The sequence below is a fragment of the Miscanthus floridulus genome, chromosome 10 (assembly GCF_019320115.1).
Source record: "Miscanthus floridulus cultivar M001 chromosome 10, ASM1932011v1, whole genome shotgun sequence".
NCBI classification, from domain to species: Eukaryota; Viridiplantae; Streptophyta; class Magnoliopsida; order Poales; family Poaceae; genus Miscanthus; species Miscanthus floridulus.
This window is the reverse complement of record NC_089589.1, coordinates 8894549-8909825: the sequence shown is the minus strand read 5'-3', so window position 1 is coordinate 8909825 and position 15277 is coordinate 8894549. Positions and strand designations below refer to the sequence as shown.

The 15277-nt window shown below is 46.4% G+C and overlaps 1 protein-coding gene across 1 annotated transcript; it reads left to right on the top strand.

Annotated features, from left to right (window-relative positions):
* Positions 1-10463: 10463 nt before the first annotated feature.
* LOC136487615 (probable leucine-rich repeat receptor-like protein kinase IMK3) lies at positions 10464-14899 on the top strand. The gene is made up of 2 exons (XM_066484730.1): positions 10464-12395; positions 14029-14899. The coding sequence occupies exons 1-2, from the start codon at positions 10589-10591 to the stop codon at positions 14679-14681; spliced, it is 2460 nt and encodes an 819-aa protein (XP_066340827.1). The 5' UTR covers positions 10464-10588; the 3' UTR covers positions 14682-14899.
* Positions 14900-15277: the final 378 nt, after the last annotated feature.

Sequence of the window (15277 nt, the reverse complement as noted above, 5' to 3'; positions counted from 1 at the left end):
GAGGTGTCATAGTCATATTTTGCAGCAAGTGCAAGATACATTGTGCGTGCTTGAAGCAAGCAAATTTTGCATCTACTAGTAGCTATATAGTTTATATATAAAATTCGTCCCGTCTGGTCTTCCTCTGTCCAGCCTTTGTACCCTTTGATTGACGATGTTTTCTATACTATATATGTGATTTGCGTTTTGCTTGTGTTATGTGCTATATATCTATATCTATCTATACCTAATAATAATCTATACTTCTTCTTTTTCTAATAATAAAGAGGCAAAATTTTAGCCTTTTTTTTCCATCCATTTTTTTGGGTCCGTCTTGATCTATCTACCGAATAATGGTGAGTTTCTTCCGTCCCAACATGTATATATAACCCGTGCTCATACGAGTTAGAATAGCTCTTGTCTAGCGCGATACTGAGTCAGATTCCAAAACGTATTGGGTAAGAGCTAAAAAAATTTTGTGCAACGGAATTTTGATCAAGTCCAATCCTTCTACCCGTCTATACCTAATATTAGCAGGCAAAAAAATCTCTCCAAATTTTTGACCCGCACCATCCATCAGTTGACACTCTTTCTCGTGTGAATGTAAGACTCAAGAGTACGAGAAAGGAGACATGTGTACATGCAAATTTATTGCCCGGGAAAAGGTGCTCACAAATAAACTTATTGTCCCACTAGAATACATAGTTTGGATTAGGAATTCTAATCAAACAGATCTATCCGATCCTAAACAACTTCAATAGCAATCCTAATCCAAACAGAAAAGGAGTTTCCAATAACTTCTCTATTTTCTAATCCACGGTGGTTTCCCATTCTTTTTTATTTTCTGTTTTTTTTCAATGGCACAGCCTTTTCTGTTTTCTCCAACGCCACATCTCTTATTTTAGATTTTTTTATTTTTTTCCAAAGGCAAGTTTTTCTTTTCCTGTTTCAGATTCTATTTTGTGTTTAGTTTTTTTCAACGACTTCCGTGATTTCAGATTTGGTTTTGGTTTTCCGATTTTCTTCCAACGGCAAGTTTTCTTTTTCTATTCTATTTTTCATGTTTTCTTTTGTTTTCATCTTTCTTTCCAGCAACGTTATAGAATCTAATTTCAATATGTTTTTCCTATTCTATTTTCCATGTTTTTTTGTTTTTTATTTTTTTTCTAGCAACGTTATAAAGTCTGATTCCAAGATGCATCACGGTACAAAATTCAATCTCAAGACGTATTGAAACAAGTGATTATCATTGAATAAATCTTCAAACCACAAATCGGTCAGCTAACTGCACAACGTCTCCCGTTGCAATGCATGGGCAAGTTTGCTAGCAAAATTTCCGACTATTTTTTTTGGTCCATCCATTTTTTTGGTTCGTCTCTCTCTAACTATCGGACAATAGAAAGTTTCTTTCGTCTGGACTTATATATACATAACTAATGTTTATACGAGTTAGAATAGATTTTGCCTAACACAATACGGAGTCCGATTGCAAAACATATTGGGTCCGGGGTCATCTATACCTAATATTAAAAAGACAAAATCTCTCTCCACTCATTTTTTTTCATCTGGCCCTCCTCTAACTACCTAGATAATGAAGAGACGTCCGATTCCATTACGTATTGGGTCACGTCCTTTGTATTTTTTTATGTGACTCGGACTCAAAATCCACGCTTATACAAGTTGCAACAACTCACATCCGGCAATGATATGGAGTCCGATCGCTATACGTATTGGTTACGTTGTAACACCTGGACACTTTGCTAGCCTAATATTAAACAGTCAAAATTTCTGCCATTGAACTTTTCGCTCTTGCCTAATCAGCGGTGAGGCTCTCCCACCTGCATGTTCCACCGTGTCCGTTAAGAACCCGCTCAACTACTGCCAAAACCTTGTAAAAAAAACTATTGCCAAAATGTTCTTTATTTAGGCCTCCGTTAACCATCAGCTTGGCCACCCTTGGAAACGCCCGCTCTGCCGACCACGGAAACATTACTTTTTCATTTCTGTACTCAATTCCGTGCGCATTTTTCTTTCTTCCATTTTTTCATAGCATAAAACAAAAAATAAATAAATACAATATTATAGGTCTTTGAACTCTTAACTTTTTCGTAATAAATAAATATTTTCATCACTAAATTGTATTGTTGATGTAGTTTTTGTAACACCCTTGTTTTTTCATCATGATAAAATTCACTAAAAATTTGAACTTTTTAAAATTTATAACAAATTAAAACTTGATTAGTTTATTTTCCGCAAAACCGTTTTAAAAATGTTTTCCGAAAACCCTGCATCAAAATTCACCATATGCATTCTCCTTGCTTTGCGATTGTTTGAGAGTTTGATTGCTTGAAATGCTTGAATGATTGCTTGCATGTGTGTTTGAATTATTGCTTTTCTGGAATTTATTTTGCGGCACCAAGAATTTTCTTGAATTTTCAATTCCGTTCTTGAATTATTTAAATCCTCCCTTTTGAAGCACTCCATAATAAATATGTTGTTACATGTTCTTAATTATCTAGGAATTATAAGTGTCCTTCCAAAATACTAGGTTAATTTCTATACATATGAAATCATTACTTTTAATTTCTATCATAAAAGAATATAGAATATATTTAGATAATCCATCATAAATATTGCCAATATTTGGTTCCCATCTCAACCATCTAGGAATTAATATAGTCATTAACATAGTATATAATTTATTAATATTTAGAAGTATGTCATGAGTATAGGAATATTAGTATTACATTCTTTCTTGATTAGAAACTGAAAAATACATCATTTATCTATAATGCATATGGGCATACATGCATTGTTACATGATCTATCTATTATTTACAAAAATAGAAAATGGAAACTCCTACTGTGTACGCCTCCCTCCCCACAAATGGGCCAAGCCCAGCAATAGCCTCGGCCCAGGCCAACTGGCCGAGCAGCACACGCAAGAGCGCCGCTTCGCCACCGCGTGAACCGCGTGCGGCCGCGAACCGCCAATGTCCGTCGTCGTCTTCCGCGTTCGATCTCATCCGCTCCGTGATATCCGTCGTCCAGCCGAGCAAGAGGATGGGACCGACGCCAGAGATATTTGCCGGCGAACCGCCTTACCCGGCCTATAAAAGGCACCGGTGAGCAGGAGACGGGGACGACGAAGCCGGAGCCGCACTCGGCTCTGCCCGCCGAGGTCCCTAGCGCCGCCGCTGCCGAAGCCTCCTCTGTCCCGCGCGACCGCCGGAGCTCGATCGAAGCCGCCGCCGCTGCTCACCGTGCTCGTCGTGGATGGGGATGTGTGCACGCTCGCAGATTGATGTCCAGGCGGCACGGATGCTGATCGGGCCCGTCCGTGCTCGCCTCGCCGTGTGCTCGCACAGACACTGATTCAAGTCCAGGCAGCACGGGTGCTGAACAAGCTCGTCCGTGCTCTCATCGCCGTGTGTACCCTCGGACGACGTGCATGAGACCGATCGTTTCCATGTCTATGTGATTGATTGGAAAAATTGGGCATGCAACGTATGCATATGGAAACCGTATTGCATGTGGGGGTGCAACGTACAACCGTAGGAGGCATGCGATGGACGGAGCGGGGCAACAGACACAAATATAGATGTAAGTAGATTTTTCTGGAGCATGTTTAGGTGTCCGTTTGTATGATTTTTCCGGAGCCTTTTCGGGCCTGTGCCGGTGAAGGTCGATGTTGTATCAGACTCGGAGAGGAGTTTGGAGCAGGCCTCAGAATTGATGCGTGAACGCGCGCGCACACACGAAGGGATTGAACGAAAGGCAAGATTGTGGAATTGATCCGATTGTTAGGGGAATTGCTTTGGTGTCGCACCTGTGGATGGAATAGTTATGAATGTTTTAGTTGTAGAGATTTACAGTAAAACATATGTACACAACTATAACATGAAACCAGTGATATGTTTCGTCTGTATACTAACTATAACATAAATTGTATGCATATATATATATATGGTGTTTCTTCACATAAGTCAAAGTATAAATCGCAACAAATATTTTATATGGTGTAGAAATACATAACTAGCTAGGTGGCATAATGTATATGCTGTAGAAGTAAATAACTAGCTAGCTAGGTGGCACAATCCAGAAAGGTTTGCGCCAGAGAATCAAGTCTTCATGATTGTGGACTCGGATAATCTCTTGGGCGTTTGTTTCCAAGTCAAAAATGCACAAATCAGCATCATCTTTCATGAAATTCTTTATGAAGAATATCTGATTTCCTTTCAGTCCTAGGGCGCTCGCCGAGCAAGAAGCCGCGTTTGTATCCTCCAAGAGAAAGACAACGTCTCCGATGTCATGAACAATGCTCCAACAAGCTTGTGTAGAGGAGGAGAAATCCATCCTATGCACCTCTATAGCGCCAATGTTGTTTGGATCGAAGCTGATGAATCCCATGACGACCAAAAAGAGTTGATCCTGCGACTCAACCAACCACGTCGCCCCTGAGGACAATCCGTTGGGGAGATCGAATGAAGGGACATTGAAACTTTGGAACGTAGGCCGGTAGTTGTGATTTGTCGTGGAAGTGCAGGATGAGAAATCTATGGCGCACATCTTGTTTTCAGACGATTGGGTGAAGTAGATTTTTCCTTGGACGGAAACCTTGAAGTGGATCATATTTTTCATAGGAGCGCGATGGCAGCGGAGACGTGCCTTTTTCCCCTTTGGTGGCTCGGGTATACAAGAAGGATCCCTACCAATGTCGTACGGGTAATGTCTCCAACTGTTGTTGGTGTTGTCACCATCTCCGGCGGTGTGGCAGTACCAGAGATCAGGCGTGGCGTCATTGAAGACGACGACGACACATCCTGGATGAGTTGGGTCCTTGTGGGAGAGCAGGCACCGGGAGTGGTATGGGAACTGATGTTCCTCTCCGATATCCGGTAATAGGAGCTTGTCGCCGGTGCAAGGGTTCCATAGACAAGTCGAAGAAGACACCGTGCCTTGATCCTGAGCAAGGACTAGTATCCAGCCCTGCGCAGTGGTCCAACACATGCTGTTGCTTGCAGCTAGAAGGCCATGCTCCACGTTCTCGTGCAGGCTTCGCTTGGATATGCTGAACATTAGCATCTCCTCGTCGTTACCGTCCTCCGGGCCATGGTGATGGAAGACGAGCAAGGGCAAACATGAAGATGGCATGGACGATCCCAGTTTTGTGGTGTCTACGTGTTCCACCATCGTGGAATCCTGCTCTAGTGCTCTTGGGAGTTGGGGCTGGTCTGGGCTGGAGAGACGAGAGAGGGAGAGAAAGCTATGCTATACGTGATGAATTGATCTGATGGTCCCTGAGATATAACAGTACGTGTATGTTATATAAGAGGAGGGATATCTATATCTATACCTAGTACCTAATACCTAATCTATACCTAATAATAAAGAGGCAAAATTTCTTGCCACCCTAAATTTTCGTCCAACTCTAATCTCTACTCGGTTTCTATACTCTCTCTGAGTCACGCGCGTGGACTTCCAATCCCATGTTAGTTGCCGGTATCGTCCCCGCGTTGGAAACTCCTTGCCTGACCGTACAAATCTCCAACTTAAATAAAAATCAAACTCCAAATTGGATTGAAATCAAATACAATAATGTTACAACGACTCACAAAAATGATATGATAAATTCTCAACTTTATAGCCCCATCCAATCCCAAATAGGAGCCTCGAGGCGAGTGAAGAGGCATCGTCGCCAGTGCCAGCGTATGAGGTTATCGAGAAGGAGGCGGTGGTAAAGGAGCTTGGTGACGCATGTCGGCGACCTTGGACGAAGCAGACTCGAGAGCGAGCAACAGCGCGTGGAGGGCCGCGTCAGCGGTGGCGAAGGACAGGCGGAGCAGTGATGAGAATTGCAGTGAATTAGGGTCCGGTGACGGGTATGCCTGCGACGTGGAGAGGAGGTCGAGTGCCACCTTTGCTGCGCATATATGTCGATGCGCCCACGTACGTTCCTATCTGGGCACCCCGAGAAGGAAGGAGAAGGAGAAGCTAGAGACAATTGAGAGATCGACTGCGGCGGTTGACAGCTACAGGTTGCCGAGGCAGCCGTCGAAGAGCTACGTGGCAGAGTTGATGCCGTAGAGGCAGCGGGAGTTGGGCATCCTGCATGTGCGCGTCCGCCCTTCCAGCGATAGTGTCGGGCCATGGTAATTGGAGCGACGCATCGACGATGACGAAGCGGATGGAGATGCGGAGCGACGCCGTCCTCCACAGCGAGGCGCTCGATGCTATTGATACCGCGCTCGATGTCCTCCGCGTCCCTAAGCAGCCTTCCGACACACGCGGACAGCACGGCAACCAGCCATCTCTGAGCCGCCTCCCGCTGTACGCGGACAGCACGGCCACCATGTCGCTGGCGGCCTCCTTCGCCTCCCTCATGGCAAGCGACGGAGAGCGCCTTCTGACCTTATCACGGTGCCTCGGCTCGGATCACGTAGAACCAAACGAAGAGCGCGCCGTTGCGCATCGCAGCCTTGCCGGCGTCGCCACCGCACACACCAACTTTTAGGAAAGTGGAGAGAGGAGAGTTCGGATGGGGAGATACAGATGAGAGAGAGGTTGCAGGGCAGGGGATGGATGCATGCATGCAGAGTTAAGGAGAAGATAAAGGTCGTCACATATTTTTGTATTTGGATATATAATTAATATTAAAGTATTGTGTGTTGCTTTTATCAAACTAGAATTCCAGTCATGCATATGCATGCAGGCATGTGACCAGCATGTATGGCAATTAATCGGCCAATGCATGATCCATACAAGGACACTATCATATTAATGTAAACATTAACTTATATTATATTGTCCATGTTATGGTCATAAAATAATTAATTGTAGCTTAAAATTTTGTAGAAAAGATAAATAAACATAAATAAATACGTAGAATTTCCACCGTCGTGTTTTCACGAACATTTGATGAATTTTTTCTCCCGTTGCAACGCACGGACATATTTGCTAGTAATAATAAAGAGGCAAAATTTCTCTCCACCCATTTTTTTTGGTCCAGACATCCCTTAACTAACTTTGTGAATATAGAAAAACGCCTATAGCCCTTCTCTTTATATAACTAGGAATCCTAATTCAATTAGATCTCTCGATTTCGGGTGAATAGGAATCTTAATCTAAATAAGAAAAATTTAATAATATGGACAACGAGGAATCTTAATATAATTAGATCTCTCCAACTCCCAGTAACCGGAATAGGAATCTTACTCTGAGTAACCGAAATAGGAATCTTAATCCAAATGTAAAAATATAAGAATATAAATTTAATAAAGAAGAAAGAAGGGAATAATTTATTTGTTCGTTTATTTTCTGTTCTTTCTTTCACATTTTTCTAGTTTTTCCGTTTTTACTTGCTCCAAGTACGTGTTGCTTTACATTCATTTGGACGCTTTTCAATTGGCTCCGAATATGTTTTGATTTTTTTCGTGGTTATTTTCTAGAGTACATTCCAATTTTTGTCATGAGTGTTTTCTACTTGGCTTCGAGTATGCTCAGATTTTTTTTTCTCGTGGATGTTTTTGACACGAGCTCGACTTTCTGATTTTGTTTTCATTGTTTTCTCCACCTGATTTTTTCTTGTTCTAATAAATATAATAAGAGTAAAAACAAACAATAAATAAGAGATCACAACCATTTTAATCTTTGACTCCTTAAGAAACAAATTTTTTTACCATTAAGTTAACTTCATTTTTGACTCGAACTCATGATCCATACTATAACTCATTACGTATTGGATTTCGTGGCAACGCATGCATATTTACTGGTAGATAATAATATAGGAGCTTGTGTGGCCACGATGACAATGCTAACGGCGCACGACATCGATTCCGGCGCAGCAAAACAAGATAAGTCCTGTCATGCTGGGTCCAAAGTCCTATAAAAAGTCCTATAGGTTTTGTCCTGATGATTCGTCTTGCTTTGCTTTGCATATGGGGTGCACCGGTGCAGGACACCGTGTTGGACTACGCTTGCAAGTTCTGATCGAGCATATTTCCAAAGGAAAGTTGGGTCTCATATGCGCGTACGACATCAAAGAGTTAGTGTAGTATTAGTATAGTTCGGAAGCCAAAGAAGTCCAAAGTCCAAACATCTTGGCATGCAAATTCAGTTTTAAAGCAAATCCAGTTACTAGTTTTTTTAGACTAAATCCCAGTTAGTAGTAAACAAGTAGTGTTATGAGTATATCGGTACGGACGACCTTTATTTGGGCCATCAAATTTAGGCCCAATACTTGGAATAAATTATATTAGGTTTAATTTTTCTTCTTGCTCAAAAAAAAAAAATAGTAACGCTCGCTGGTCCGTCCGGATGGATCCCGCACCCGTGCGCCCATCTGCATCGTGTCCCGCCCATGATCCTACCTTAATTAGTCTTCTCCAGTCACGTCTTCCATCCGGCAAAAGTGGAAAGAAAATCAATCACCAATTACTCCTCAGTCAGAGGAATCTCGTCCTCAATCACCGCATGCATGCGATTCGCATCCACCGCCTCCTATTTGTTGCCCGCGCCCCGTCTGCATCACTTCCTGCTCGTGGTCTCCGCACGCAGTCTGCGTCGCGTGAAAACACGCGCAGGCTTTGCCCCACGTGAAATTCTTACATCCACACGTCGTTATTATTTTAAGGATGCATGTCTCTAGTTGTGATGTGCGCATGTGCATGCATATTAAAATGAAAACTAATTTGTGTGCGCGAATGAGCTCATCACCGGCGACCTCTACGGCACTCCATGGCATTGAGCTCCACGTTGGCGCCAGGCTCCGTATGTTTCATGTGTTTCAGATGTATGTTTCATATATGGATGTTGTTGCATGTGTTTTATCTGGATGTTGCAAAATTTGATCTGGTGTTGCATATGTTGCAATGGCTATACACGTATGTTTCAAATGTATGTTTCGAATGTTTCAGCTATTTCATACGTATATTGCAAGTGTTTTTATCTAGATGTTGCATATGTTACAGTGGCTATACACATATGTTGCAAGCGTATGTTTCACCTGTTTCGGACATATGTTGCAGCAAGTGCTTCATGTTGCAAGTATTTTCATTAGCAGGCGTGAGAAGTGGGCGCATTCGGAGTGTTCCATCTGAATGTTGCATATGCTGCAATGGCTATACATGTATGTTGCAAGTGTATGTTTGAGCTATTTCAAACATATGTTGCAAGTGTTTTATCTGAATGTTGCAGTGGCCATACACATGTTGCAAGCGTAAGTTTCAAATCTTTCACCTGTTTTGGAGGTATGTTATAGCAAGTTCTTCATGTTACAAGTGGTTTCATTAGCAGGCAAGTGAAGCAGGCACATGCGGAGGCGACCCCCCGCGGGCGCAGGCGGTCTCTGCATGTGCGCGAGAAGCGAAGCGGGTGTGGGTGGTCTGCACCTACATGCACGGGCAAGGGCGCACAGCACGGAAGCGAAGCGAAGCGCACAACAGTATGCGGGGGCAAGGGCGCGCAGCACGGAAGCGAAGCGAAGCGCACAACAGCATGCTCCCCAAGCATATTTATTTATGCTTTCCCTTTATATAAAAGGTAATACCTATAATTTATTAATTAATATTCCATATGCATTATTTAATGATGATTATGACATCCATATTTAAATTAATGTTAGTAACAATAAGTTTGTATCTGCATCATTGAGGTATTTCTTTGTACCGTTGCAAATCACAGACATATTTGCGTGTAAATGTACCATAATTTTAAGGTGTACTATTTGGTTTGGGGACATTGGTGGGATGAGATGATTCCTTCCCTAAATTTAGGGATGAGACCATTGCACTCATATTTTATTGGTTGGGACAGGTCCATTCTAGTTCTTTGTTTGGTTGGAGGAACAAAAAGGAAAAAAGATAGACACTGTTTTGTGCACCGTTGACTCATAACAGTCACTGGACCCATTTGTCATTGTTTTGACAAACGTGACGATGTACATGGTTTTGACATCCTCTTTTTTGGTATAACATCAGAATGTTTCACCCTCATTATTTCACGTATACACTCACACGCATACAGACCTCACCTCACCTTACCTTACCTTACCTTACCTTACCCATGAGCACTTATATATAGAAAAATAAAAAAACTAGAGAGGGTCAATTTGGCTCTGCTCGGTGTCGTCGTGTGCGCCAAAGCCAAAACTTGCGTAACGGAACGGAGCAGCATCAGATTGTTCTATTTGTTGGACGCCGTGGGCCCAACTAGCAACCGTTGCGGTTCCCGAGAAAGGAGCAGGGAAGCGGCCAGGTGGGCCTGCGGACCGAGACATTCCCCGACCCAGCCCAAACCTGAGAGTCGCTGATTCGGAACTAGCCGTTGAAGAAGAGAAATAATTAAACCGCCCTCCAAATCCTCGTGAGTGGCTGACTGCTCTGCTTCCCTCATTCCCCGCCGTGCAGGCCACCTCCCTTCTCTGCTCTTCACTCCCTACTAGCCGTTGGCGCCCATTCCTCCCCTCATCTCATCCTCTTCACAGAGCTAGGCACAATCGCTCTCTCCCTCTCTTCTCCACTCACCGCCGCCGTGCTCATTAGCTAGCTTTGCTTCATAATCTCCCAGCATTCCCCTTCCATTTCATCCCAAATCATCACCCACCATCACCATGCCGCCGGCGGCGGCGCGGAGGCCTCCACCGCGCCTCCCCCACCGCAGCACCGCCGCCGCATCCACGCTCCTCCTCCTCCTCCTTCTGCTCCTCCTCTCCCCACCAGCCACCACCGCCGCGCAGCACCACGGCCACCACACCACAGGCGACGGCGTGGTGATCTCCCAAGCGGACTACCAGGGCCTACAAGCAATCAAGCACGACCTGTCGGACCCCTACGGCTTCCTGCGCTCCTGGAACGACAGCGGCCTCGCCGCCTGCTCCGGCGCATGGGCGGGGATCAAGTGCGTCCTGGGCAACGTCGTGGCCATCACGCTCCCCTGGCGCGGTCTGGGCGGCGCGCTGTCCGCGCGTGGGCTCGGGCAGCTCGTCCGCCTCCGCCGGCTCAGCCTCCACGACAACGCCATCGCGGGGCCCGTCCCGGCCTCGCTCGGCTTCCTCCCGGACCTCCGCGGCGTCTACCTCTTCAACAACCGCTTCTCGGGCGCCATCCCCGCCTCCATCGGCGGCTGCGTCGCGCTGCAGGCGTTTGATGCGAGTAACAACCGCCTGACCGGCGCGGTCCCGCCCGCCGTCGCCAACTCCACCAGGCTCATCCGGCTCAACCTCAGCCGGAACGCGTTGTCTGATGTCATCCCCGTCGAGGTCGTCGCGTCCGCGTCGCTCGTATTCCTTGACCTCTCCTACAACAACCTCTCCGGCCCCATCCCCGACGCATTCGCTGGGTCCGACAAGTCGCCGTCTTCGACCTCCAAGCTCACCCTCGAGGATGACGACAGCAGCAGCGACGATAAGGAGGCCATCACCGGGAGCTACCAGCTCGTATTCCTCAGGCTCGCGCACAACTCCCTCGACGGGCCCATCCCGGAGTCCCTCATCAAGCTCACCAAGCTGCAGCAGCTCGACCTCTCGGCCAACAGCCTCAACGGCACCATCCCGACGCAGCTCGCCGCGCTGGCGGACCTCAAGGCGCTCGACCTTTCCGGGAACAGTCTCGCCGGCGAGATCCCGCCGGGGCTCGATAACCTCACCGCCACGCTCCAGTCCTTCAACGTCTCGTACAACAACCTCTCCGGCGCGGCGCCGTACTCGCTGGCGCGCAAGTTCGGGGAGCCCGCGTTCACGGGGAACGTCCTCCTCTGCGGCTACTCTGCATCCACGCCCTGCCCGGCGCCCCCGTCCCCCGCGCCGGCGTCGCCCGCGGAGGAACCTCCTTCGCGCGCAGGCCGGAAGTTCAGCAGGAAGGCGCTCGTGCTCATCGTCGCTGGAATCGTCGTTGGCGTCCTCGTCCTGCTGCTGCTCTGCTGCCTCCTGCTCTGTTTTCTGAGCAGGAACAAGAGGTCTTCCGGCGGCACTGCGGGAACACGGAGCGGGAAGCAGGTGGCCAAGGAGGCCAGTGGTGCTGGCTCTGCTGCCGCGGCGGCCGGGCGCGGCGAGAAGCCTGGGTCTGACGCGGCGGAGGTGGAGTCCGGCGGCGACGTGGGTGGCAAGCTCGTGCACTTTGATGGGCCGCTGGCGTTCACGGCCGACGACCTGCTGTGCGCCACCGCGGAGATCATGGGGAAGAGCACCTATGGGACGGTGTACAAGGCCACGCTCGAGGACGGCAGCCTCGTGGCCGTCAAGCGCCTCCGCGAGAAGATCACCAAGGGCCACAAGGAGTTCGAGGTCGAGGCGGCGGTGCTCGGACGGATCCGCCACCCCAACCTGCTGGCGCTCAGGGCATACTACCTGGGACCCAAGGGGGAGAAGCTACTCGTTTTCGATTACATGCCCAACGGCAGCCTCCACTCATTCTTGCACGGTCAGATTTCTGCTCTTCTACTCTGTTCATTGTTCACCAGTACTTTTCATTTCTGAATTCTGATATACAGTATGGTTCACAAATCGTAGTTCATAGCTAACTCTTTCAGCTAATGTTAAGCAATAATGTACAATCATTGGGACACTGCCAATTGAATTGACAGTGAATTCCGCTATGTATTAGGGAATTTGTATGTCAACAGTTCTAGCTTGTTAACTGCTGTCTGCTAGTATGTTTCAACAATTGCTTGGTCTGAATCTGAACATCTACAGATTCAGTCATTGGAAGACTGATACAACTGTGATTATGCTAGCATTGCGTTTTCTTTTGATTAAGCTACAAGAGTGAAGTGAGTTTAGACCTTGACGTCCTAAAAATTCTCTCAGTCAGAGGTTCAGACCATCAGCAGAAAGGTTCAGTAGTATGCACCGACTGCTGGTGCTACTAGGTTCAGTGAAAACAAACACATCACTTGTGCAGTTATGGGCCAAACAAACTAAGGATATTTTATGATTTACTGTCCAAGTAATAAAGTAAAGAGCTAAAATTCATCGTCTCAACACTTGTTACTTGAAATATGTTTATAATCTTTTCCCCGGCTAGAAAATTTTCGGCATTCAACTCTTAAATAATTGTGAACTGAAACTCTGAAATTGTGCTAAAACCACATCTCCCGACAATTGCGCCTGACAATTGATGAAAAATTTCAGTATTCAGTATTCAATTCAATTCTCGCTATTGAAGTGCCTGAACCGTGACTTGGGGCTCTTGGTGGGTTTCAACTCTAGCCTACCCCAACTTGCTTGGGACTGAAACGCTTTGTTGTTGTTGTTGTTGTTGTTGTTGTTATCAGTATTCAATTCTTGTTTGAACAGAAGTTACAGAACTACATCGGCAGCATTCCAACTTTCTTCTATGATTTCTCAATCGACATTCCTTTCATTTCTGGAACTTTGACACTGAAACTGACACTCTGAACTTTGATGTTTGCTAATGATCTTGCATAGTTCTGTTATTGGGACACTGATGTAGTTCTGTTAGCCGGTTAAACTTTGACTTGCATAGTTTGCAGAGTTTCAGCAAATGCTCTTGATTCAGGAGTTGTAAGACTGACAGAACTGGGTTTAGACATGTCAAAAATCCTGTCAGTCAGAGGTTCAGAGCATCAGCAGAATCGTTCAGTATGCACATGCACGGACTGTTGGGGACAGTTTTGGGCCAAACAAGGGATGGATTCAGATTTGTAGTTAAGAATTGATTGCCTCAACATAAAGCTTGTTGACAATTTGTCCACAGCTAGACATTTTTCGGTATTCAGAAATCAGAACCTTTTGAACTGAAACTTTGTAACAATTGTGAACTGAAGCTCTGAAGTTAAACTGACACTGTTTCCTGTGAATTGGGCCTAAGAATTGATAAATTAGTTATTCTTTGTCCAAGTAAAGGTGAAGTTACTGTTTGGACAGTACCTCCATCAGCAATGAGCATCATACAGTTTTCTTTATGTATTCTGCTGATAAATTTTTTCCCAGTTTATTCATGTCATTTATTAGTATCCATGTGAACTGAAACTCTGCACTTCGACACTGAAACTGACACTCTGAACTTTGATGTTTGCTAATGATCTGTTCAGCTCGCGCTCCAAACACGCCAGTGGACTGGGCGACGCGGATGACGATCGCCAAGGGCACGGCGCGTGGCCTGGCGTACCTGCACGACGACATGAGCATCGTGCACGGTAACCTGACAGCCAGCAACGTGCTCCTGGACGAGGAGCAGAGCCCCAGGATCTCCGACTTGGGGCTGTCGCGGCTGATGACGACGGCGGCGAACTCGAACGTACTGGCGGCGGCGGGCGCGCTGGGGTACCGCGCGCCAGAGCTGTCGAAACTGAAGAAAGCGAGCGCCAAGACGGACGTGTACAGCCTGGGCGTCATCATCCTGGAGCTGCTGACGGGCAAGTCCCCCGCGGACAGCACCAACGGCATGGACCTGCCGCAGTGGGTGGCGTCCATCGTCAAGGAGGAGTGGACTAGCGAGGTGTTCGACCTGGAGCTGATGCGCGACGCCACCGCTGCGGGCACCGCCGGGGACGAGCTCATGGACACGCTCAAGCTCGCGCTACACTGCGTCGACCCGGCGCCGGCGGTCAGGCCCGAGGCACGCGAGGTGCTGCGGCAGCTCGAGCAGATCAAGCCCGGTCCTGAGGGCGGCGCTGGACCGAGCGAGGAAGGTGGCGCCACGCATGTGCCGGCGGCTTCTGCTTCTGCAGGAGATGATGAGTAGCAAGCAGCGCCAGGCAGGAATTACGAGAAAAGAAGCAATTGTTTAGCTAGAAAGAGAGATATTTAGGAAATTCTTTGATTTGTTTGTTCGGCTGGAGGGATTGGATTACCCACCCCTTTCATCATTTCTTGCGGTACTAGGTAATTTCCAGTTTGTATAGGCAAATATTATTTGCACTAGAATCATCGTTTTAGCAGCCTACGAAGAAGGATGGAAAAGAGGAGAATACTACTAGTATTAATAATGCAATTTTTCCCTATTTGATTTACTTGTCGCCATGGGTGAGGCGGTGGTGGTGGTGGATCACAATTCAGCATGACTAGCTTCTGAACTTGCTACTGGTTATTGTACACATAGCCTGAATTCACAGATTGACAGTTACAGGTTGCAATAGTACGGAGTTTGTGTTTTGTGAACTGTGAGATCACATGAACAACAAGGCAAAAGGCACCTACTAGCTACTAGATGCAGCTGCAATGCAAACCAAGATATGGGTAATATGCATGTAAACATTTCACTGCAACCAGGTCCCGTTCAGTCAGATGCAAACAACACCAACAGTTCTTCTGAAAAAAGTAATTGTACGTGTCAACATA